The sequence below is a fragment of the Engraulis encrasicolus genome, chromosome 1 (genome assembly GCF_034702125.1).
Source record: "Engraulis encrasicolus isolate BLACKSEA-1 chromosome 1, IST_EnEncr_1.0, whole genome shotgun sequence".
Classification (NCBI taxonomy): domain Eukaryota; kingdom Metazoa; phylum Chordata; class Actinopteri; order Clupeiformes; family Engraulidae; genus Engraulis; species Engraulis encrasicolus.
The window spans coordinates 49680875-49707514 of record NC_085857.1 but is presented as its reverse complement, the minus strand read 5'-3'; the positions used below and the strand labels follow the sequence as shown (position 1 = coordinate 49707514).

Sequence of the window (26640 nt, the reverse complement as noted above, 5' to 3'; positions counted from 1 at the left end):
GCGGTTTCCCACAATCAAAACTTGAGTTGTGCGCAGCTAGTTTCGGGCAGTCAGGAGGAACTGACTGATTTCAGACAGTGTGTGTGTGTGTGTGTGTGTGTGTGTGTGTGTGTGTGTGTGTGTGTGTGTGTGTGTGTGTCAGGCACGTGCACTCCAATACGGCAGGGGAGGCACGGCCTCACCAGCTCCAGATGAGAATGATGAAATGCAGTTAATGTGAATAATAGTAACAATAACAGCTATTGTTTTCGAGCATCTGCACCATAACTACCATTTGAGCAGCATTTAAACAGTTTCACTCATTTTCAATCATTTCCGTGGCCAAATTCGTAATATTTGCCCATTTCATGTCAAATTGCTCCGAATACGCTGAATTTGGGGCAACTCTGAACTGGCCTCACCCCGGATTGCGCAATCCCTCGTTAACAAAGTTGCGCGCATGCGCTATGTTGCTCGTTCTGTGAATGCAACCTGGTAATATTGTATTAAACGTTTTTATACACTTAATAGAAGTATGTATGGTGTGCCCTCATTTCCTGATATTTTTTAAATATTTTCTACGTGTGATTATAATTTATTTACTCTGGACGCTTTGGCATAACGCCCACTGAAAGATACAATGGTGAGGCGAGCTGTAGCCTGGCCGCAGACTCCTTCTGGTGTTGAGTCTTGCTGGACAGTTACGTCATAGCGAATCTGAAGTTCACAATACAGTCAGTCGGTGTTGTTGGCTAGCTTGTTCACGTTGACTGCTACAAGTGGATTTCATAACGAAACTAAGAGCATTCTCAAAGTTGGATTTCCAAGGGGAAAATATGTGATAAAGAATGGAGGACCGACAGAGCTGAAGGGTTTTCTACTCAGGTGACCGGTCAGAATAACTACCCGATCATTTCAAAGTGAGTGGTACAACACTGCAGAAAATATTGTTGTTTTCCCTGTGTCTTGTTTGCAACCGGCGAGAATGTGTGGAAGACCATTCGCATGGGATTTTACGACTTAACAATTTACTAAGGACTAAGGAGCCTCACGAAACACAAATCCTCGCGGCTACTCATATTCAATGCCAAATTGCTTTGGACGTTTGGGGCGACGTTTGGGGCTTTGGATGAACAGCACCGGCTAAAGTAACGTTAGCATGCACAACGCCAAAGTGAAGGAAAAGAGCGGCGCATGGACCTGATGCACGAGTTCAGGTAGGACCAATTTCCTATGTGTGTGAAGCCTGTGTTTGTGAGACCCGTGGGGAGGGAGAGAATCCGCCGTGATTCTTGTCCAGTGTGGTAGCTTTTGTGATGGGCACCGGATTCTCATGTGCCCGGTAACTGTTTGTAAAGTTGAGTACAGGGTACCGTTGAGGTAAATCAAATATACCCGTGTAACTACAAGACTCTGATTTAATTCCAAGGTGTAGGCATAACAGAAATGACAGTCCCAAAATATTTGGTGACCATATCGAAGCGTGTGTAATATCTGTTTACGTTGACATTCGCTTCCTGCCACACCTTTGTCCCACATCGCTTGCCGTAGCCTCGTACAAGTAGATGTAGGCCTACATTTGCACGAGAATCCAGTTCGTATCACGAAAGCTATCACACCGGTTTGTTCGCCGTGGTCTATATGACACCATGTTTTGAATCCTGTGTGTCTTGAGCATCCGCCGTGATGCTCAGTCTACATTGCTGCTGCTGTGTGGTTTATGTGAGATCACTGTTTGAATCCTGTGTGTGTGTGTGTGTGTGTGTGAGAGCAGTGGGCTGTGAAGGAGCTTACACTCTCCACTACTCTCCCCTCACCTACCCTCCTCTTCTCCCCTCCTTTTCTCCTCTCCTCTCCTCTCCTCTCCTCTCCTCTCCTTTCCTCTCCTCTCCTCTCCTTTCCTCTCCCCCTCTCCTCTCCTTTCCTCTCCCCCTCTCCTCTCTTTTCCCATCTCCTCTCCTCTTCTCTCTTCTCCTCTCCCTCTCCTCTCCTCTCCTTGAGCTCCTCTCCTCCTCCTCTCCACTCCTCCTCCTTTCTCCTCTCATCTCTTCTCCTCTCTCTTCTCCTCCCCTCTCCTCCTCTCTCATCTCCTCTCTCCTCTTCTCTCCTCCTCTCCTCTCCTCTTCTCTCCTCTCCTCTCCACTACTCTCCTCTCCTCTGCTCTGCTGTCCACATTGGTGCTGTGTGGTATATGTGAGACCACTGTTTGAATCCTGTGTGTGTGTGTGTGTGTGTGTGCGTGTGTGTGTGTGTGTGTGTGGTGTGTGTGTGTGTGTGTGTGTGTGTGTGTGTGTGTGTGTGTGTGTGTGTGTGTGTGTGTGTGTGTGTGTGAGAGAGAGAGAGAGAGAGAGAGAGAGAGAGAGAGAGAGATCTAATAGCATTTTCTCTGCGGAAATGCAGTAAGCTTATGTCAAAATATGTAGGCCTACCTTATGTTAAGAAAGCTGCTATGACATATGGAACTTGTCGGTAGGCCTATTTGGCAATTATTTATTTGAAAATCTGATATTGAAAAAGTTGCCTCACCAGCCATAAATCCCAGCGCACGTCACTGGTGTGTGTGTGTGTGTGTGTGTGTGTGTGTGTGTGTGTGTCTTGTTTTGATGTAGTGAAGCGACTAAGCACCATGTGCCTGGGACGCACGCACGCATGCACACACGCACGCACGCAGGGCCGGATTAAGATGGCCTGTGGCCCCTAGGCTACAGGTTGCTGTAGGGCCCCCCGCTGACAAATGTATATAGGCAGTGTCATAATTATGAACAAGGAAATAAGGTTAACTTGTCTACCAACTGTACTCAACACGACACGTGAATTTTTCAATATCACATCCTGACACAATTCTGTAATTTTTCACTTTTGGCCATTCCGGGGCCAATAGGCTGCAGCCATATCTAGCCTGTGTATTAATCCGGCCCTGCACGCGCGCATGTGTGCACGCACACGCACACACACACTTTGGGGGGTTAAAACACATGCCCCTTCCTTTCCTTCCTTGGGGAATCCCAGCGGAAACACTGGCAGGCGGCCTTTTACCTTTCACACGTGCCTACACACACACACAGACACACACATTGACACGCACACGCGCACATACACACACACACACACACACACACACACACACACACACAGACACACACATTGACACATATACGCACACATACACACACACACACACACCACGGCTAACAAAAACAGGCAACCTGCTATAGGCATGTACTACGGACTTGTAACGTAGGCATCCTTTCCCTCTCTACACACACATGTAGAGAGGCCATCAGATTCCTTCAGAGGCCATGTGTACTACTGCAGAAGTGTATGCAGGGCACAGACACACGCACGAACACACACACATCCTCACACACACACATCCTCACACACACACACACACACACACACACACACACACACACACACACACACACACACTTCTGTCCGAGCCCAACATACATTTCCTACTACGCACTACACTGCTGCACACATCTACAGTATGCAGGGGAAAAAGACATCCGCAGCTAGATTTCAGAAAGAGATATGATCTTCTTGGGTTTCAAAGCTAAAAAGCCTGACTCTATGAAGACCTAATGGAGATTTTGGCAAAAGGTCAGAGGCATTATGGCTTAGTAAGGTTATTCCCAATTCCCCAGTCATTACGATAAAAACTGAAAAGCTCGGTTATTTTAGACTCAAGTCAGCTCTGTCTGCTTTATGTTAACGCAATGATACAGGTTTATGTGTGTCTATATGGAGCAAATCGCTGTCTCCTTGCTGTGCTCTCGACTGTGTTATTGCTGGTCTGGCTGTCAGTTTACACCGGCAATGACCTAGACATGTCCCAAACCACAGGACAGCAGAAGAGGATAAACTGGAATAGTAGGCTAAAGTGAAGTATTTCTGTATTGTTTCCTACCTGAGCGACTGTCAACACTGGTGATCTTAATTAAATTGCTAAGACTCATTGTTTAGGTTAATCTGGAATGTTTGGCTGGGGGTGAAAAAAAAAAAAAAAAAAAAGTAAATAATGGGCTATGTTTTTTACTTTCTGAACCTGTGATGCCATCGTCGGAATGACTGACAGTCAAGCGTCAAGCAAAAACAACACAGCATGACGTGGAGTGAGGGCTTACCACATCCATGCTGCACCCCTTTGCTGTTTCCTCGCTGGCCGCGGATGGTGCACTGTGAGCGGCAGGCAGTTCCAGAATCTCCCCGGTGCAAATCCGCTTCGCTGGAACACATTCTGCATTGCTGTCAACCGACTCGGTGGATGACTCTCTTTCTCTGCTACTCATGTGTCTGTCGATATAAGTATTTGCAAACTGATGAGTGAGTAGTCGATAAACTAAGAGTGCTACGGAAGAGCTCACAGCAAGAAACAAGTTTTGACGTTAGACTGAAATGTGTCAGCTGTCAACATAACTCTGGGATCGATATAATGCCATGTTGTGCATACCTGTTGTTATATTCAGAATGCTGCAACGTAGTTGGATAATGTTATTTTATTACAATGCAGACGGCCCAGTCAGAGATTCGAGGAGTCAGACGAGATCCTTACACAAACAACTGCACGTGTCCAAAGCATGTTCACGACATGATTCTGCTACACAGACAGCGAGAGAAATATGCCTTCCGCATTATAAACATTATTCTGGTCAAAACAGTGCCCGTGAGACTTTGCTATGGGTCAGACTTGCCGAATTGCTGTGAAAGTAGTGAATTGATTTGTAAAAACTGCTAAATGCAGGAAGAACTCGTCCGAAAATCAACAAAACATTTGCTTCCGCGTTAGTTGCCAGCGTGGATGCTGATTGGTCACCAAAAAACACGGGCGTGCAGCTGGTTAGATGACGTTCCTGTCAGTCAAATTTCCATGTTTCCCACCGTGCGTCCCGCCTCTTCTGTTCAGGCAGGCGATTCAGAAGAGCAAAGGCTGATTTTCCAAACCCTTGAAAGCATAAAATCCATTTAGCGAATTGGGTTGGGTATGAGTGCTAATGACACAAAACCACAATTAAATGTAGGCCTATATAATGTTCTCTATAGTCAAGCAAATTTATTTGATAGCCTATCCTTTATGCACCGCCAAGCCTAGGACCTAGGCCCTATTGACCAATCTGTCAGTCAGGCTAGCCATTTTTGGGCAAGTTCACAGCCTAACAGACTCGTGTTTTTACCAAAGCAAAATGGACCTTGTTGCAAACAGACTTTGGGTTAGTTTACTGAAGTAAAAATGTTAGCCATGACTGGTAGGCCTAATCTTTCATAAGCCTACAGGGCATTTGCCTTGTTGTTTTGTTAGTTTGTTTTCAAGTGGTCCTCGCACACCCCCTTGTGCATTTCAATGTGGTTCGAACACCCCAAGTGAATGGTTTGGTGTACTTTTGGCCACTCCAATATGGCTTCACTGCACAAATCATTGCACATTATACAGAGTCATTTAGGGAATTCTCATTTACAATAGACTTGATGTTTCTCTAAGTACACAATACACCATACAATTTAAAAACGACTTAATTGTCATTAATGCTGTAGGCTATAAAAGCACACATATCCGCCATTGCTCAATTCAGCTTGCGAACCCCCTTTTGGCAGGCCACGCACCCCAGTTTGGGAGATATAGCATCTAGTGTCATGTATTTTAATGTAATGGGAGTCAAACCGATGTCATGTCTATTTGTATTGTTATCTATGTCTATTTGTGTTGTTATTAATCTGAAATGTGATGTGTTACATGCATTTGGAATTAGGACCCCAGGAAGACTAGCGAACTGCTACGGCATAAGCTAATGGGGCCTTTAATAGGCCTAAAATAAAATAAAACTGGCAAGCTTTCCGATTCAGGATGACTTTCCTCACATGGGTTTTTGGTCTGGAAAGTCCCCTGCTTTAATACATCTGATTTAATCACCTTTATGATTTTCAGAAGATGATTCTTTTTCAGTGCCAAGACAGTGAAGTGGTAGACTTGTGGTAGCTATTTAAGCTTATGGTGACTCTCTCTCTCTCTTTCTCTCTCTATCTCTCTCTCTCTCTGTAATGGTCACACCATTCATCTATTTTTCTCTGCATTTGTGTGCCCCCCTGCTCCGCATTCTATGATTCTCTCTCTCTCTCTCTCTCTCTCTCTCTCTCTCTCTCTCTCTCTCTCTCTCTCTCTCTCTCTCTCTCTCTCTCTCTCTCTCTCTCTCTCTCTCTTATGGCGTCATTATGTGGACAAAATGTCCACGAGCGCCACTTACTGCTCACGCGAGGTATTTTATTCTGCGCGCGCGTGTAGACACTCTCGCGCGCGCGATTTTGCTCTGCGCGCGCGCGCAAACGCTGCCACGCGCGCGCAAACACCATTTCACGCGCGAGAGGTGACATGAATTTCCTCACGCGCGCGAGCAGAAATATGAATATTTAAATAATCTCTGTCGGTACCTTACCTGTCGCTTCTGCCTTATCTGTCGCTTTGGGGTCCTAGCTGCGTTGCCCTGGTAACAACTGTAAACAAACGGCTGCAGTTAACTGCTCCGCTCCCTGACAGGATTTTTCATGCATTCGTGCCAATGAAACAGGAGGCCTCGATTCGTGCAGAAGATAAGGTACGTAACTGAGATATATATGTAAGAAAACTATTTAACCTCATAGACTAACCTTGTATACGGTACATTCTAACAATATATTTCTAAAGTTTTTAGTCATTCCCGTTCATTTGAAGCGTAATTCCCCCCTTACTGTGGCTAGTTTGGATGAGATGACTTGACCCTAGCTAGCATAACATATAGTAAGGTCGCCATATTCCGTCCACTTCACTGATCACTTCACTTAAATAGTGGATACATAAGTAACTATCATCACTTATAAGTAGGCGGGCGGAATTGGGAGACGGGCGGAATTAGGCGACTTTGCTATAAATGGCAGCTAGCTCTACACTATTTCGGGCATTCGCTAACAATCAGTGTGCAGATAACTAGCGCAAACGTGCCGAGATATCTTGTTTATTATAAAAATAAACGCTTGTGTTGTGCCATGGCTTATATGGTGATGACGTTTGAGATTGTAAATTTACGGGCCACAGATGTGTCTATGGTAAGGCCGACCTGACGAGATAGCTGCCTACTGAGGTTTGATTGGATATGGACATTGTTTATTTCAGAAGGAAAATGTTTGGAGTGGAATTGTTTGGAAGACAATCTTGGGACAATTTTGCTCTTTGGGTCTTTGTGCCAACCATGCCAGCTATCGTAGGGTGCTCTGGGAACTTCTTAGATCTGTTTACTGTATGTACACTTACTGAAATAAGCATTTTGTTTACATAAAATCCCTTGTCATTTCACCACTAGGTTTGAAACCCAGACAGCACGAAGCATCTTGCCGACGTCAAAATCAGATCAACAGACTGGGACATCAGCCTTCTCTTGGGAATAGGCCAGATATGCCATAACAAGAAATGGTAAGTCTATCACTACATAAGATCCATAACAAAATACTCCTAGTTAAATCTTAAATGTGACCTGGTGGCATTATTGCGTGAATGCTTATGTTGCACACTCAATCCATAAGGTCCTCAAGTGTGTTGAGTTTTGCTGAGTTCGTTGTTTATTTACATTTTCCTCAGCATAACTGTACAGCTGACACTGCTGCCTTCTGTATCATAACAAAGCCTGTCACTTCCACGTTTCGTTCTTTATGTGACCGAAGTCACTGGCTACTGCACCATAGAGGGTCTCTGCACTCATTGCTGGTCCTATGATGCCATCTATTGGCGAGAACGTGCAACAGCATAATTAAACTAAAAGACAACTTCTGACAGGACAACAAAAAGACAGGGAGTGAGAATAAGGGAATAACAAAAAGACAAAAATTGGGGGGTCCACTACACTTGCATACCTGATTGTGATGCTGTCACTCATTTTCTAGTCTATATCTTGGACTGAAAAAGGATTACATTATTATGTTTTCAGGTGTTTTGCCCCTGCGGTTGTGAAGAGGATGCTGTGGAGGTGGCAGCATGAACGTGTCACACAGACATTGGCTAAACTACTCGGTAGGTACAACGAAATAAAAGAAACCACCCCCTCAACCCTGTTTATGCTGCACTGTACCTATTATAACCCGTTTTTATATAGACCATTATTTGAAATACTATGAGAGCCTTTCTGTTAGGATACTGTACAGCAGGGATGGGCAACTGGAGGCTCGGGCGCCACATGCAGCCCAACTTCTCACTTTTTAAAAAAAGAAAAAGGACAGTTTTTAACCCCCTATAAATCAATAGTGTAAGCATTCAGGTATAAATAAAGAAAAAGTGAAGTATCCTTTTGTAAATTCTCTCAAGTGCGTGGTGATGTGGCCCACTGATTGTGGTAATTAAAAATGTTGGCCCACCTTATAATGAAAGTTGCCCACCCCTGCTGTACAGCCTACAGTGATACTGAGACTTATTCCTGTCTTTATTTGCCAGGCTTCTACACTTGCCCTCAGAGTTCACATATGGTGACGTGCACATGTGTCCAGTCAGGTTCAGACTGATGCTGGTAACAAGAGGAGAACATGCTAATTGGTAAGTGAGATCCCTGCTTAACAAAAATCCACACAGCACAACAAGTAAGCCTAGTTTGTGGTATCAAATGTAAAATGGAAGTTTCATCAAAAAGTTGTAGAACACATCTGAATAAATTGCAGGCCATCAAAGTTGTGAATGGGCAGGGAAAACACAACCAGTAGGCTTATGAATTACTTTGACTCAGCACAGCAGAGCAGATGCGATGCTACCATTCCTTGGGAATATGACACAGAGGTCTTAATTGTGGAAAAAATAAATGTCAAAACGTCTATGATTCCCAAAGTCCACATGGGGTATATTCTACAAGAGGAGTATTATATTAAAATTCAGATGAGACACAACAGATACAGCTTACTTTCTTGTAGACTGAAGACAGAGGCCACTTAGATAAACAGAGTGAACCCAGAAGCACAATAATAAGCCTGCAACTGGGGTGTGTTGTAACACTCATAACTGCATTACCACAAAATGTAATGCAAGACTGTAATCTAATATTTTTGTACTGCAATGTCGCCTTGGATTTTGTCTGTTCAGATGCTGTGTTGCTGCCAGTCCACGGATGTACACGAATGGCTCACCTGGAGGAGGAGGGCGGTCAACGACATTACTCATTGACAACAAATGTGCTCTACGGTAGGTTGGTTATTACAACCCATATACAGTCCCTGGCAAAAAGTATGGAATCACCTGTCGTGGAGGACGTTCATTCAGTCGTTTTTATTTTTTAGAAATATGATGGATCACAGACCCGACTCAGAACTGAACTCATTTCAGCTGGCGGCTAACTGGTCTCATAGGAGTCCATGTTAACTGCTAGCTCGGAGGTAAAATTTGCACTGCCGTTCTCAGAGAACGGTTGAAAGTACAGGAGAAAGGTAAAAGTCAGTTATTTAACTCAAGGGGATGTGTAATATGAGCTTATTTCCAAAAATGGGACAGTATCACTTTTAAATGGTCAATGGCAAGGTCCCAAGATGTTCTGTCACTGTAATCAGAGACATTTGAAGCCAAATTGATAAAGGATACCGTTTTTTCTCATTAATACTATTACTCCGAGGCTGTACGTTGTTCCAAAATCCAGAAAAAGTTTTTGAAGTGCTTGTTTGTGTGTTTGTTTTTCATGATTCCATATTTTTTTCCTCAGAGCTGAGTCATTCCATATTTTTTTTCCCTATGCATGCTCTAAAAAAGTAACTCTTACTTACTAATGGAATTACTTTTCATGATTTCTTTTGGTGTTTCTTAAGGCCAGACAGTTGCCCTTTGAAATGAGTTCAGTTCTGAGTCAGGTCTGTGATCCATCATATTTCTAAAAAATAAAAATGACTGAATGAACATCCTCCACGACAGGTGATTCCATACTTTTTGCCAGGGGCGGTAAAAACCTAACTTGCTCAGCCTCTGAGGCACATAAAAACATGAAATTAGTTGCATTTAAAAGCCAAGACCATCATCTTGCATGAGAATGGACAGGAGTCTGCATATTGGAATGCACCCATGTCACTTTAGGCGCCTTGGACAATGCATCGTGTATGCAGCATCAGGTTAAAATGGGTTAATAACACACACACACACGCACGCACGCACGCACTCTCCTCTAATCTTCTCTCTTTGCCAAACTTTAGATGACATTTCCAGCATGTCCAACTCATCAGCATCAGGGGAGATTCGGTGGAGGTGGTGCACCATCCAGGACCAGTCATGGGCCACCAAAACCTCTGCAAAATCTACACTTCTTGTGAACCCTGTAGAAGACACTACAACCACAAAACTGCTAATAAACCATCACATACTGCGTCACATCATGGTTCTCCATGTGTTACTGCACCCTCGGCACAAGTTCTTTGCTAGATTGCCATCTGGCAGATGCATCAGGACAGGAATGTAGCTACTATTTGTGATTATATCTTCCCACACTCTTACTTGCTTTGCATGGCAGTGTGTCTCAATGTGTGTCAGAATGGAAGGTGTCGCACCATTGAAGTCAATGGGCAGTGGCATTGCATCAGGGTTATAGAAGCCCAGATATCCTTGATGCTTTGATGCCAGCTGTTTTTTTTTGTGATCTGGTCACCCACACTTCCCTCTTCATTGTCCCATAGATTGCTTTGGTGCTTTGGTGGTATGGACATTCTAACTCACCAGAAGAAAAAAAAACATTGAAAATGAATGGAAGGTTATGTCTGGTGATTTCTGGTAAATTAGAATGCCCATAACATCAAAGTGGCACTGGATTACTCAACCATTTGTCTCTTAAAAGATAGTTTCTGCCAATTTCAATATGCTGTTGTATAGCTCATGCTACCCTTGACTTGTCAGTAGGCTACCCGGTGATGATGGCATTCTTTTGACTCAGCTCTTTCTGAGATCTGAGCTATTCTAATGGGGGCAGACTTTGATTGTATTAAAAACCTTCTTAACATAGGCCTAATCCAAATACCATCCCAAAAGGTATCACTGTCTGTTTGCTAGTTGTCTGCTGATGTTGCATAACCTTTTGAATGTTATTGGGAATAAATGAAGATGTTTTTTTGAAATGTAAACAAACGCCTGCCCCCATTACAATGACATGGGTATGTGGAAGAGCTGTCCCTTACTCATGCACCTGTTTAACAAAATGTTATTTTTATTCAAGTAGGGGTATGCAGTGTATAAGTTTTTGTTTGTTTGTTTGTTTTTTTGTTGTTGTTTTTAAAAAATAAATAAATAAATGGCACATTACTTAATACTGTAAGTTATTTCAGCTGATTTAAACTGGCATCTGGGAATTCCAAAATAAAGGTGAAATAAAACACTGGTGTCCCTGCAAGCTTCTACTTAGTTGCATTTTTAACGTTGTTATGTTATAGAGAATATAATTATTATATAATTGTTACCAGGTAAAAACGAAAAGCAAGTTAATGTAATCCAGCCACTTGCTCAGTCTGTCACAGTAGCAATATTCAGTCAATGAGTGCATTCCCTCGTATTTTGGCGTTTTGCGTGGTATCTGTGGGGATCAAGGTAAGCAGATCGTGGAAATAGTAGGCTATAGATAGGTTATAGATGTAAAATAGTATACTGTATTAACTTACAGATGTAAAATATTTCGCGGCCAATATAAACTTAATGTACCGGTGGTCGTGTGTTACACAACGTGCTACATTAGCTTAGCAGTAAACATAGTAAACCAGGGGGTATAACAAGCCTGTGTCGAAATTCATTTCAGTACATTAAGATCGATGAATGCGACGCGATTTCAATGTTAATGTTCTGCTTCACGGTGTTTTGTTATTAAATAAAAACGAACAGTCTACCAGGAAAACTTAAAATACGATTGTTTATGAACAGGCGATAACCCGGACAGCCTCTAACACATGGATCGTTCATTTCAGCCAATCAGGTGACAAGAGCGACAGATAAGGCAGAAGCGACAGGTAAGGTACCGACAATCTCCTCCCACTGATTAGCATAACCAACGAGGCGGAAGTTTGTTTAGTCTGAAATAATCAGACACAGATCTGAAGAGCAATTGTTGATATCGTTGCTACGGTAACTGCAGCTGGCGTTTACTGACGAGTGGAATGACTGAAGGTTGCATATACCTCTATTGCTTACCATTTTTATGAAAACATTGTTTTTAATTGTTTATTTCATGGGCGAACTTGTTGAGATTCGCAGACAGCAGATGAGGAATAAAGTGAGTAGACATTTCATCAAATATGCTATGGTTCGTGTCCTGTCAAGCTTCATTTTGCTCACGACGAGTGCGTTTTAAGAGCTTAAAGTTAGCAGGCTAGGCATTTGGCATGATGACAAAGTTGTTTTGCAAAGAAGACCAAAATGCACGTTTACAGAGACCTTAAGTTAACATGTTGTAAGTGCAATGTTTCACTGAAATCCAGCTCCGTGTACTGCATGACTGAGAGACATACCGGTACAAACCTGTTTCCTACGATGGTCCAGTCAGATATTTGTAATGTAGGCTATAAGGATTCAAGTGTGTTTGATACTTTTGCTGGTAAGCATTGCAATAAAATAGGGAGCCGGATAGTCAATTCAAGCGGTCAGATCAGAGAACCTTTATTGAAATCGGTTGGAACAATCATTCATTTTGCCACTGTCGTGTTCTCCATAGCTGGGGATTATGGATTTTGTAGGCTATGTATTCAGCGATCCACAACGGGTATACACAAGGAGGTCTACATAAGTCATTGGATATACACAACTAGAGCTCTAGGTGAATTTAGCCTACATTGCATCAAAGAGCTCACTCTGTGCTTTGGAATGAAAATGATGAAGTGGCTAGAAAATGAACCGTGCGCTGAGTATCCAGTAGATGGCGTCGACACACTGTAAATAAACAATGACACTACAATACTGACACAAGCACAATGAATGATTAGGCTAGAAAGATCACTTTCTCAAAGTACTGCAATTAGTGGAAAATGGTAGAGCAATACCGGCCTCTTTGAATATAGAGTTGAATAATTGAATCTTTAAGAAGTGACATAAATGGTACAGATCAATACACTGTATTTACCTGCTCTCTGTGTCACTTGGCTAGTACATTTAATGCAATGTGATACCAGTGCAATGCAATACATTTAATAAAAAAGGTGCAGACATTAAAAAAAAAAAAATCTGCCTTCAGTTGCTGATCGGCGGCCCTTGTACGGAGGTTGTCACACACAGCCAACGAAACCACATGGGCAACATGGAAGAGGTCAGTGTGCAGCCCAGCTTGTCTGACCCAAGCCATTTAAGTGGTTAAAGAATTTGGTGAATCCATCTACCGGTACACATGCCATATCTGCAGGGGCCTAATCTGTCTACCTTTTTTACATGTTGCAGCAATTGCCAAAGCTTTTGGGCCTTTGCCTGGATTTCATCACACAGCAGCAATAGGTCTCTAGGACTCTGGTTAGGTAGCCTGTATACACTTTATTTCTGGAAGGTGATGTGGGTGTCATGTTACTTCAGCAAGCAGCACAACGCATACAGTTCATAACATTTCATCCAGGCAAGTTTTTCTCATTTTCATTAAGGGAGCTGCCAATCCCAATAGTGGTAACACAAGTGCAGAGATTTCATGTAGACTATGGAACTCAACTAAAGGGGTCACTAGTAACATAATAATAACAGTAGCAACACCACACGCACAAAGTAAATTGAATAATTGTTGTGAATCCAAATGACCTATTCTTGATGAAGGCACAATCTCTACATTTCTTTGCTGTACAGGAAAAATCAGGCATACTGCATATCGGCAGTTGGTGAGATGGGATTCGTAGGCTATGTTTGGGTTCCACTGCAATCCTGTGCCGTCACAAAGATCTGGCAGATCTTTAAATCCACACATCGTACAGGTTTCCAGGATGTGATTTATTTGTGGCAAATAAAAGACAGTACACCTGAATCAGATGTATTTGTCATAATGCATTTCTTAACCTCAGCAATGGTTTTTAAACAAACCCACAAATGTATATGTATACACTGTATAGTATAAAAGAAGGACTGAAGTGTTACAATATCATACATCACACACACACACGCACACATCGTCGGATCATCTCCACTTTTGGGGGTTACACATAGCCGCTGCTCAACGGTGGGGGTGATGGCTGCCTCGAACGTGGAGAAGTGTCAAAGTCTTGCTGTAGTGTAGGTCCGCTTTACTTGTCCTTGCCCGCTCTCTCTCACTGTTGCATAGTAGTGTAGTGCTGCCTATTGAAACATGTGGTAGAAATTATGGGAAGTGATAATTTTGTTTATTCTGTTAATACATTCTGAGGTTACTGAGAGGTATGAAATTACCTGCTTAGGATGCCATGGTATGTGAACGGCTTCATTTTTGGCGCAAAATGGTTGATGATGTTGTGGATTATGAGCTGATGTCTGGTGACCTGATGCCATTTTGTTGATGTCCTTCACCTAGCCAGTGTCATTGAGGTCATCAACGTTTCCGGCCGCCTTGTCTGTAATGACAGGATATAACAGTATTAAGAACATGACATATCACTGTCGCTCAGTAGTATTCTACATCTTGTCCAGACAGTGTAAAATAATTATAATTGTAAAGTGTAGAGTGTTAAGGGTTAACAAACTGGCCACACCCTTGGATGCCAGGCATGTTCTAATCACCACTCAGACTGTGTTTGTAGAGAATCTGAAGAAGACTGTTGAGGTACGTTATCCTGCCATGAAAAAATAAAACGCAACAAAAACGATTCTAAGTGTGCAGACTCCTCACTCTGAAAACTACAGTTGACCTTCGTACTGCACCTGTGTGCACAATCCTCTCCTTCAAGTAAAAGTATTCAAACTACACGGTGACTGTGGTACACTTTTTAGGTACATGTGTGTAGAAAATTTAATTCAGACTTGCGCTTTGCATACGATGTGGTTGTGTTTGGGTATCCGTACACCTGGTAGGAACCCATGTCTGGGTACAGACAAGGGTTTGACATTAATGTTTTGCTCTCCGGCCACAGTTGGGTTTTCCCAAGTCACTAGCCACTCTGGTTTTCTGCTTGCCACATTTTTGCTCACAGTTCTTTTCATTATCATGCTAAACCAAGAGGGTTAGAGATATGAACACATAATTTCTACATGTACAGTGGCTCCCAAAAGTCTACACACCCCTCTTCAAATGTCAGGTTTTTGTGAAGACAAATAAATTCACAGCTTTTCCCTCCTTCAATCGAAACTATTAATCAATGCAATGCAATGCAAAAATGTACACGCCCTTAAATTAATACTTAGTTGCAGCACCTTTGGCCTTCATTACAGCACAGTCTTTTGTGGGTAAGAGTCTCAGCATGGCACACATTAATATGGCAATATTCGTGCACCCCTCTTTGCAAAGCCCTCCAAATCAGAAAGACTGCGAGTGCAATCTCCCACAGTCAGTCCTCCTCAGATCACCCAACAAGGCTCCCTTCACTTAAAGTATGGTGTTGTTGGGGTGATGTTTTGTGCCAAATATACCCTTTCGAATTATGACCAAAAAGTTAAATCTCGGTGGAGTACATTTTGCAAAAAATACTTCTGTAATCTCCCAAATGCATGTGGGAAGATGTATTATGGTCAGGTGAAACCGAGGTTTAACATTTTGGACATAATTACAAAAGGTAACAACACCTCATTGCCAAGGTAACACCAAGCGTAAAGTGAAGCATGAAGGTGACAGCATCATGCTATGTGATTATCGTTCTTCAGTTGTAACTGGGGCTTAAGTCATGGAGGTTGGAATTTAGAACAGTTCCACAGGGGCCATTGTAGTGGCATAAAGGGGGAGGGGATGGGCCAGTGAAGTTAAAGTCCATATGCCTCTGTGAATAGATGTGATTTCAACGTAGCCAGTGTGGGGACCTGGCGTATGTTGGGAGGTAGACTGTTCCAGAGCGTGGGGGCAGCAACACAAAAAGCTCTGTCACCAACAGTACGGAGTCTGGCTCGGGGGATGATGAGATTGTCCTTTTCAGAAGACCGCAGAGACCTGGACTGGGAGTGGGAGAGTTCAGTCCTGTATGACACGGAACATCTGTTGGGCAATCTGAGGAGGACTGTGCAGATGAGATGCATTCGCAATCTGTCAGATTTGGAGTACTTTTTGCAAAGATACGTGTACAAATATTGTCACTTCTATGTTTGCCATGCTGATAGACTCTTACCCAAAAGACTGAGTTCGGTGATAGAAGCCAAAGGTGCTGCAACAAGGTATTAGTTTAAGGGTGTGCATATTTATGCAACAATGTTAATAGAAGTTTTATTTTCTATTCTTCCCTTTTAAAGCTTTAAGTTTGTTTTCTGTCATTTTTTACGTAACAAAAACCTGGAATTTGAACAGGGGTGTGTAGATGTTTACCTCAATCTAACTGCTTCATCCCGTTTCATCTTCCGTCTCGGATTGGTGTTGAGGAGCCTGGTCGGTAGCATACCTGCAAGTGCTTCTTCCACCGCCTGAAAATAAATAATGCAAGAGGGAATAATATAGACCGATTGGTAAGAGTATGCACCAAGCAGCTGAGCTGTCTGCTCATTTCGAGAGCTGTAAACGATTACATTACGGCCATAGAAAGAAGGCTGGCTGCACTGCTGACAAGTTCATGAATCTTGATGTAACAGTGCACGTAATTTTAGCATCAACAGGACGTGACGCAAAAACGTACATCCATTCAACAGGGCAAATATTTGATGATGTTATTACCATCTTATAACAATGACGACTTGGCCTGTATTATAGTTCTCAGAGTCGCCAAGAATGCCCAGCTTCCTGCTTGTTTAGCATGACACAGTAGGTCATGCTCGCATTAATTAGTTAGCCTACTAGCCTACTAAAGGACTTGTATTTATAAATCAACATAAATCCACCGCCAACAACTGAACTAGCCTAGTGGTCTACAGTATATCACGAAAGTGAATACACCCCTCACAGTTTTGCAGATTTTTGAGTATATCTTTTCACAGGAAAGCATTACAGAAATTTCACTTTGACACAATGATTAGTGACCTTTCAACAACATATTTAACCGCTTAAATTTCTTGTTCACTCAGAAAAAAACAAAAATACAGCCATTAATGTTTGAACATGTACTCACAAAAGTGAGTACACCCCAGATTAAAATCCGGTAGAGAAGGGACCGTGTTGGCTCGAATCGTCTCGAAATGAAAAGGGATGACAAGGGAGGTCATCAGTGTGCGTTTCAACCTTTCTTTGCATTGAACTTTTACATTTTGAGTCTGCATCTGGCTTAAATAGATTGGTGTGAGTTTTGAATGCAATCCTATGGAGAATATCATGATCTGCTTCAGTAGTCACAGTGCATGTTGACATGTATGTTTCTTTTAGGTGTATTTCAGATTGGCAATGTTGAAAGCATTCATGCATCCCCAAACCATGTCAGTCCCACTACCATGCTTGGCTTATGAGAGGATACACCTTTTTGTAAAACTCACTTGTTTACCACCACACATGCTTGACACCATCTAAAGCAAATTTGTTTATCTTGGTCTCAAGAGAGATGAACAGACCAAGGATATGGATCACTGGAACCATGTCGTGTGGTCTGAAGAGACCAAGATAAACAAATTTGCTTTAGATGGTGTCAAGCATGTGTGGTGGTAAACAAGTGAGTTTTACAAAAATGGTGTATCCTCTCATAAGCCAAGCATGGTAGTGGGACTGACATGGTTTGGGGATGCATGAATGCTGTCAACATTGGCAATCTGAAATACACCTAAAAGAAACATGCATGTCAACATGCACTGTGACTACTGACGCAGATCATGATATTCTCCATAGGATTGCATTCAAATCACACACCAATCTATTTAAGGCAGATGCAGACTCAAAATTTAAAAGTTCAATGCAAAGAAAGGTTGAAACGCACACTGATGACCTCCCTTGTCATCCCTTTTCATTTCGTTTCATTTCGAGACGATTCGAGCCAACATAGCCCCTTCTATACCGGATTTTAATCTGGGGTGTACTCACTTTTGTGAGTACATGTTCAAACATTAATGGCTGTATTTTGTTTTTTTCTGAGTGAACAAGAAATTTAAGCGGTTAAATATGTTGTTAAAAGGTCACTAATCATTGTGTCAAAGTTACATTTCTGTAATGCTTTCCTATGAAAAGATATACTCAAAACTCTGCAAAACTGTGAGGGGTGTATTCACTTTCGTGATATACTGTATTTACATGTCAAACATGGCCCACACAGCACAGAAACAAAAGAAAAGAGAAGAGAAAACATTGTAAGCTGGTCTTCGCCATTCACACACTTTGACAGCGTTTCCTAAATTGTGGCAGACAAATGTCTTTAGAGCAAATACCTACCTAGGCTCTTAAACAGCACCTTCCTGCATTCTGGCGTCCAACTTCAGGAATGGGTCATCATCTCTGTATGACAGCATGCACAGAATTAGTGGTCAATATACAACATTTTTATAAAAGTAAGAGTATGCACATCCCACCTCGCTGAGGCCAGGTGCAGGACAAAGGCACGTCTAATAGTGGAAAAGAGTAGAAGTCCACATCCTGTGGCTCCGCTTTGAAAATGTATTCAGGTCATACAACCATGAAGACCCTGTTGGGGGTCAGCTGCTCTATGTTTCCCACAGCCCATTGGTCCCACAGCTTATTCTTGCTGCTCCATGTTCCCACAGTTATTCCCACAACTATTCAAATATAGGCAATATGTTCCACACCTGTTTATTGTTAACACTACTACATAAGCTTGAGGCAGTTTTGAAAACTATCTCTGAACTACAGGAAGCCACATCTTGAGCAGTCACCTAAAGCAGAAATGACAAGATCTGAAACGAACGGACTAATTTGAAAGAAAGGGCCCAGTGCGTTTAAAAAGAGAATGCAGACAGCCTATTTCAGGGGACTCAGAAATACTAGGCAGGGCACAGCATAGAGAGAGATCCAGGAGCGGTGGCGTTTAAACGTGACAGAAATCCAAGTTAAAACTTTAGAAAAGTGAGTTATTAAAGTCACTGGACTGGGAGGGAGGAGCAGGCGTGTTTTTCTCTGCCTTTCACACTGACAGCGTCGGCGTGCGCGACCAGTCCTGTTCAAAACCCTCCCCACAGCCAAAGCTATCATGCTACTTTGCCATTCATTTGAAGGAGACACCGCGGAACGGTGCAATTATCTCCAGCACATACATTCATTCTCCAGTCTTGTCTAAATTTAAATGTAGGCTATTCCTATGGCGAACTATTCTCAGTTTATTATTATTATTATTAGAGGGTTGCTAAACACATGTCAGTTGAATATTGACTGAACAAACTAACCTCGGTCTGCGAATGATGATTCTCCTCTTTGGCCTCTCTGAAGTCCAGGCGAAAGTTGGCACAGCATCCTTTATAAGCTTTGTGATAACACGGGTGGTCTTTACAAAACACTGCTTCTCAAAGTGCTCAGAGCAAACCTTGGTCTCAGCGTTGATCTGTAACCATAAATACCAGGGTATGCATTTTAGTTCGTTAGCAAAACAACTTGATTTTGGCACAAGTAGGCCTACGCTACTGGTTCTGGTAGCACAAAATCAGTGGCCATCGGATCGCTTACCACACAATTAAAAGCATAATCTTGAAATAGCGATCTGGAAATATCATATAAATGTAGCGTTGTGTAATTACACATTCATATTTTTTATTTCACCGAGGCATTCGCGTCATTAGGCTACATGAGTCATGACAAGTTTGGCGAGCTAGCTTATTTGTGCTAGCTAATGCGTATGATTGAACATAATTTTGCATCTTACCTTGAAATATGGACCAGGACCCCTCTAGATATGATTTATACATCCACGGCGAAGTGCCTGCTCTTTGGGGAAACGGTGGAAAGTCTGTCCACGGTAGGATTTTTTTTCTCTTTGAGGACGAACATTTGGGCACACAACAGTGAGTGCATCTTAATATGGGACCTTGCCTCCTCCACTTGCCTCCTCCACTCGCTTCTCGTCATGATGACATCACTGACAACAGCATTATATTTCAATATCTTGCAAAAGCTCAATTGTAGAGTCTTTTTCTCGTTTGCAATTGTTATGGTGAATGAAAAACAGTCCCTCAAAAGTTGTTGTGGCTAGGCTGACAGCTGGGAAACTTTATCGTTTTCTCCACGGAGGAGGGGCCAGGAGGCGGGGCGAGGAGACAAGTGCAAGTGGAGGAGGCAAGGTCGCATATTGGGATGCACCCAAAAGTGAGGCGGCATGACAGCTGGTGCGTTGCCGAATGTACCCCTGAAGTGTACCCCTCAACGTCTTTAGAACGTTCCGGGTGAATAAGGCGAACATAGACATAGCATATTGACACAATGTTTTCATCCACCAAAAAATAAAATGGTTTTACGAATAAATATGTGAATGCCCTTGTCAGCAGCAGCCGTGAGTTGCGTTTCAGTTGTGTTTCAAAGGTGGTCGGTTGCAGTCACCGTAGCAACGATAGTCTATCAACAATTGAGATCTGAGCTCTCTGTGTTTGACTATTATGGACTAAACAAACTTCCGCTTCATTTGTTATGCTAACCAGTGGGAGGAGATAATTTAAATATTCATATTTCTGCTCGCGCGCGTGAGGAAATTCATGTCACCTCTCGCGCGTGAGACGGTGTTTGCGCGCGCGTGGCAGCGTTTGCGCGCGCGCGCAGAGCAAACTCGCGCGCGCGACAGTGTCTACGCGCGCGCGCAGAAAAAAATACCTCGCGTGAGCAGTAAGTGGCGCTCGTGGAGGTTTTGTCCCGATTATAACACCATACATCTCTCTCTCTCTCTCTCTCTCTCTCTCTCTCTAGTTCTACTTGTGTCTCATTGTTGTGTGTTCCCATTTCCCTCTCTATCTGACCTCATGCATTCCAGGGCTGTGATTGAAGAAGTTGGAGCCAAATGATGCATCTCTCTCTCTCTCTCTCTCTCTCTCTCTCTCTCTCTCTCTCTCTCTCTCTCTCTCTCTCTCTCTCTCTCGCACGCATGCACGCGCGCACACACACACACAGACACACAGACATTCTCCCTTCATGACTGCTTGATGTGCGTGATTGAGCGCATGTGTAAGCACATTGATTGACTCTGTGAGCAGCAGTGAATGATTGGTTGATTAGGAAATCAACGCCACACAAGTGCGGCCACATACCAACATGCTCACATACATACACACACAGATGAAAAGACCCTCTATGCCTCCGTGCAAAGTTTAATTACTATCACAAAATTTTAATCTGTGGCTGTCGGGAGGACAAGAGTCATGTAATGGTAATGTAATACCATGTGCTGTACTGTAGGCCTATCTGTGTATTAAAACAGGAAAGACTAGATGGCTAAATATACCACACAAAAAGAAGGAGTAGGCTTGCATTACACTCGTAGAATAAACATGATGACATTGAAACAGACAAACAGATGGGGGAGAAGATGGAAAGAATGAAAGAAAAGGAACATGGAAAAAAAAAATACAGGCCTAGACTAGAGGAACTGAGAGAGAGGAAATCTGCTTGGGGGGAAGAGAGGGCTCCAAGATGCATTAAAGCTAAGGCCAGACGTGGCCATGTTAAAGAGGTGGTCTTAAGGTCAGAGGGTTGCAGGTTTGAATCCCACCCCTACCTCAACCTACACCCATGTCTGAAGTGCCCTCAGGCATGGCACCTAACCCCACATTACTCTAGGGACTGTAGCCAATACCCTGTATATATAACTAAATCACTTCGGATAAAAAAATATCACATACGTTTAATGTAATGTAATGTAATGTAATGTAGGCCTAGTTAAAACTTTACATCAAATCCAAGCTAAGTCAAATTGAAATGTTTGACAGGACAGTATAAGAGTTAATATATTGAACGTAGACTGCATAACTCTGTAAGATGGAGTGAGGGGGTGGGGGTTGATAGAAACTTTACAGCATGGTCGGCTATGTGAACATTGTGTGTATATAAGAGAGACAGACGGAGAGGAGGATGATAGATGCTTGATTGGATGGTCTGTGCTGTGTGTGTGTGTGTGTGTGTGTGTGTGTGTGTGTGTGTGTGTGTGTGTGTGTGTGTGTGTGTGTGTGTGTGTGTGTGTGTGTGTGTGTGGGATGAGTTGATTGCATGTCTATTGTGATGAGTTTAGGGTGCAGCCGTCAAACTTTCCACATTTAGATAAATCCCCACTTCCATCTCTCTCTCTCTCTCTCTCTCTCTCTCTCTCTCTCTCTCTCTCTCTCTCTCTCTCTCTTTCTCTGTGTGTGTGTGTGTGTGTGTGTGTGTGTGTGTGTGTGTGTGTGTGTGTGTGTGTGTGTGTGTGTGTGTGTGTGTGTTAAACTCCACGTGCATATAAATCCAGGGGGATCTGCCCAATGCAAACAAGACCTTGGCTAGGGGATTAAAACTCCCTGTCTCAGAGTCATAGCAGATCTGTGTGTGTGTGCGTGTGCGTGTGCGTGTGTGTGTGTGTGTGTGTGTGTGTGTGTGTGTGTGTGTGTGTGTGTGTGTGTGTGTGTGTGTGTGTGTGTGTGCTCGTGCATGCGTGCATGTGTGTGTGTCTGTGCAAGCGTGCATGTGCGTACGTGTGAGGGTGGGCCCTATAGGCAAGACACACAGACTGGGAGAGGATTTAATTCACTTCACTACATACTGTATATCCTGGTGTGTGTGTGTGTGTGTGTGTGTGTGTGTGTGTGTGTGTGTGTGTGTGTGTGTGTGTGTGTGTGTGTGTGTGTGTGTGTGTGTGTGTGTGCACGTGCATGCGTGCGTGGTGCGTGCGTGCGTGTTGCAGACATATATCACTATATATGTACCGGATTGTGGAGTGGTGAGAGAGAGAGAGAGAGAGAGAGAGAGAGAGAGAGAGAGAGAGAGAGAGAGAGAGAGAGAGAGAGAGAGAGAGAGAGAGAGAGAGAGACTAGGATATATTAGTCCGGGAGCCGTGGGGTTGAACCCAGATTTCTTTGATAAAGTTCTTTTTTTTGCTTTATCTGATAGATTTTAGGCAAGTCTTCAAGATTTCAGACGATGCCCGGTGATATCACTTGAGCATTTTCAGATTTTGAGCCTTTATTGTCCCATAAATGCAAATTATGAAAGACACCTAATATTACTGTGAATAATGTTACAAAATGTACCGAATTGCTTATATTACCTGAAAAACATTCACATTGGACTGCCTTAACACTGCCCTTATTGAAACAAACCCAATATGGGGTAATAATTAACCCTTTCATAACAGCAATCCCACAAATAAGACGTAACACTGTAGGTGAATAGGGTATTTTTTTTAACTTGCAGATATCAATATGAAACTTTATCAGATGATTACTCGTATGAATTGGAGAAAAAAATGTATTACAAGTTTTCTATATTTTATGTTTAAATATGCTAAATAGGCTATTAATATGCACTAATTTGCATTATATTTTGATGCAATGAATCTGACCACCTGAAAATGCCAGCTTCAAAATTCCTTTTTTATTTTGTTAATATCCTACATACAAGAATATTTACTGTGGTTAATTGTGGCTATCTCCTTTTGTTATCCAGGTACAGAGAAAATACTGCTAATAACCTTAAAAAATGCGATTTCAGCCTATTTTATGCATTTAGTTATATAAATCAGGTCATGAATGACAAATAAACAAATGCCTCAGTAAAAACATTCAACATTGCTTAGAATAAGACTGTAAAGTATGGAACGGATTGTGCATTATGAGATCCTGCATAACATCACATCATGACAACATACATGACAACATCGCCGGTAGCCTACCACAAATAGCCAACATAAAAGAAAAAAAAAGAACAACAGAGTGTCGGGGTAACTGGTGAGCAGTCGTTGGCTGTTCCAAAAGATGAGTAAAGAAATGACATACATCCAGTGTATCCAGACTGGTATTGAATGATCACTTAAATCCATAAAGCCATCAAATAAGATCTGTACATGCATTTAAATGTACACAGAAAGACCTATATACAATGCAGCATACAGTACCGCACGCAGAGAAAGACCTGTCTACACCTATACAACAGACAGAGTCCTTAACACCTAAAACACCTGTATAGCCTACATTGTACTACACGCACACGCACACGCACGCACGCACGCACGCACGCACGCACGCACACACACACACACACACACACAAACACACACACAGTAAAGCTCACACAACATTGGTTCGGCAGCATCCCAGCCGAAAACATGCACAGAAAATGGTGCAAGCCACACTGTTTACAGCACAGCTACATTTCTTAGAATTGCAGGGGCTTTTACTCTTGCAACCACATCTGATCATCTGTAAAATGTAGTCTGGTGCCACTTTGACCTTTTCTGGAACACGTATTGGTATCAGTGCTTTGTTGCATGGGTCTTTCTTCCATCCAAATGCTTCAGGAGATAGTTCAGGTGGAGTGTGAACCAATGTCCTTCACAATATTGCTTGAAAATGAGCCCTTTTCACATTCTCAAGAAATGCCTCTGTTGTTGGTGGAAGAGCAGCCAGGTTAGGTGAAGATAAATGACCTTTCCCATTCTTTTTTCCCCATACCACCAACCTTGTATGTGACATGCTGGTACTGTCTGGAATGCCATAACCTGCCAACACAAAGTTAGTGGCCTCAAGGCCAAAGTTGTTGGAATGGTGCCAGCACATTACCAATTGATGTCAAGTGATATCCAGCTTTTAGGGTCTTGATAACAGAGCCTTTACCAATACCAAAATAGGATGCCACATTGTCACACCCTGATATGGCATGGGCTGGTAAAAGGTCAATTACAATGTCATTTTGTGGATTTACATTTTTAATTTTATCTCTTTCCATGTTAATACGACCACCACTGAAATTATGTACTTTGTAGGCAAACAAATAATCAGCCAAAATTATGTAATTATTACTTACAATTTTTATTTGTGTTACAACAGCACAGGAAGAGTAAATAGCAATGTATGAAATGGTGAAATTCTGTGTTGAATTAGTACCGGTAATCCTTTCTGGGTATATCTAAGCTGACACCATCAATATTCGCCTAAATGTTACATATTTCTGCTTGACAAACAGCTAGTTATGTAATTGTCTAAAATTTATTTGGTACGAGGACACTTTCTCCACTTTGATGTGGCAGGCCTACCACCCAGAATGCTCTATGGTTAATCATAGTGCAGTTATGAAGCTGTCGAAAGCTGGTGGGCTATGGCTGCAGCGAAATCAACATGAAAGGGTTAATATCTGAAATTGGCACATCACCCACTCTTATTCTGATGGGTAAGTGTTGGACAACTACAAACGGCAAAACCAAACAACCCATTATGAGATATAAAGCCACGTTTGGCGAAATGTTGGCCTTTGTGTCTCCGACTTGGAAAATCAGGCTTTTTGGGTGAATGCCCCGCCCCCAAACATGCATGACCCCACCCCCACTGATGTCCATACCTCACCACCTGTTCTTATACACATCCCACCATGTAAACAAACACAAAATAAGTATGGTATTGGGTATTTGGTCAGCATAACATGAATTGGGAGCCAAAGACTGTTGTAATCTATGGCTGCAGCACATCAAGCATAAAAGGCTCAATATCTGAAAATGCTCAAGGGATATCACCGGGCATCGTCTGGAATCTTAATAGGTACACCTTAGGCAACCACAAACTGCAAAGAAAAAAACTTTATCAGACGAAACTGGGTTCGGCTGATATTTGGCTTTTGGCTGCCGGACTATATGGTATGACCCTGGTGTGAATCTTTGTTTAACTCTACTCTAAGCCAATGCAAAGTCTTTCATCCTAACCTTAACGCACGCACACGCACGCACACGCACACACACACACACACACACACACACACACACACACACACACACACACACACACACACACACACACACACACACAATCATTATTATTCAATCAGGGATGGAAAACAGGATGGCCCACACCAGCAAAAGCAGCCAGCCCCAACCTTTGTGTGTGTGTGTGTGTGTGTGTGTGTGTGTGTGTGTGTGTGTGTGTGTGTGTGTGTGTGTGTGTGTGTGTGTGTGTGTGTGTGTGTGTGTGTGTGTGTGTGTGTGTGTGTGTGTGTCTGTCTGTCTGTCTGTCTGTCTGTCTGTCTGTCTGTCTGTCTGTCTGTTTGAAGTAAATATGCCTGCTTGCTTCTCTGTCTGCCCGCCTGTCTGTCAGCCTGCCTGCCTGTCTGTCTGTCTGTCTGTCTGTCTGTCTGTCTGTCTGTCTGTCTGTCTGTCTGTCTGTCTGTCTGTCGACCTCCCTGCCTCTTTGTCTGCCTGCATGCCTGTCTGTCTGCCTGCCTGTCTATATCTATTTGTCTGCCTCTCTATCTCTTCTTTCCATACCATGTCTGCCTGCCTGCCTGTCCGTCTGTCTGCCTGTCTGTCTGCCACCTGTGTGTCAGTGTCTTTCTGTCTTTCTGTCAGAGAGGATGTGGTCTATCTGTACAATGTGATTAGATGGCTTGAGATGGAACAGGTTTAAGTGAAAGGGAAAAAATAATTCCATAGGAAAATGCACACATTTCACCTATCACTACCTTTCCCTTTCCAGAGAACACACACATGCTTGCACGCAGGCACGCACATGCATGCACGCACACACACACACACACACACACACAGAGAGAGACACAA

The 26640-nt window shown here is 42.8% G+C and overlaps 1 protein-coding gene and 3 long non-coding RNA genes across 8 annotated transcripts in view; 2 read left to right on the top strand and 2 right to left on the bottom strand.

Moving 5' to 3' along the window:
* b3gntl1 (UDP-GlcNAc:betaGal beta-1,3-N-acetylglucosaminyltransferase-like 1) overlaps window positions 1-4641 on the bottom strand; it is a 65178-nt gene extending 60537 nt beyond the window's left edge. The window contains exons 1-2 of the mRNA XM_063204652.1: window positions 4436-4641; window positions 4110-4278 (exon numbers count right to left, since the gene is read on the bottom strand). Coding sequence (XP_063060722.1) covers window positions 4110-4274 — 165 coding nt within the window. The 5' untranslated portion in view covers window positions 4275-4278; window positions 4436-4641. The remainder of the gene's footprint in view (window positions 1-4109; window positions 4279-4435) is intronic.
* A 1770-nt stretch (window positions 4642-6411) lies between these two features.
* Window positions 6412-10335, top strand: LOC134453782 (uncharacterized). Of its 2 annotated transcripts, XR_010035759.1 has the most exons (6): window positions 6412-6569; window positions 7311-7420; window positions 7932-8014; window positions 8432-8530; window positions 9068-9166; window positions 10159-10335. It is a non-coding gene; the product is annotated as an uncharacterized LOC134453782 (long non-coding RNA). The 2 variants fall into 2 exon arrangements; XR_010035758.1 differs by lacking the exon at window positions 6412-6569 and having other exon boundaries at window positions 6865-7420.
* Window positions 10336-11984: 1649 nt separating this feature from the next.
* On the top strand, window positions 11985-13462 carry LOC134453775 (uncharacterized). The gene is made up of 3 exons (XR_010035753.1): window positions 11985-12212; window positions 13167-13238; window positions 13367-13462. It is a non-coding gene; the product is annotated as an uncharacterized LOC134453775 (long non-coding RNA).
* Window positions 13463-14140: 678 nt separating this feature from the next.
* On the bottom strand, window positions 14141-19885 carry LOC134453758 (uncharacterized). Of its 4 annotated transcripts, none has more exons than XR_010035745.1 (6): window positions 19795-19885; window positions 19322-19476; window positions 18357-18419; window positions 16383-16477; window positions 14330-14709; window positions 14141-14239 (listed from the first exon to the last, which is right to left on the bottom strand). It is a non-coding gene; the product is annotated as an uncharacterized LOC134453758 (long non-coding RNA). The 4 variants fall into 4 exon arrangements; XR_010035746.1 differs by lacking the exon at window positions 19795-19885 and having other exon boundaries at window positions 14330-14490; window positions 14629-14709; window positions 19322-19788; XR_010035733.1 differs by lacking the exon at window positions 19795-19885 and having other exon boundaries at window positions 19322-19788.
* Window positions 19886-26640: the final 6755 nt, after the last annotated feature.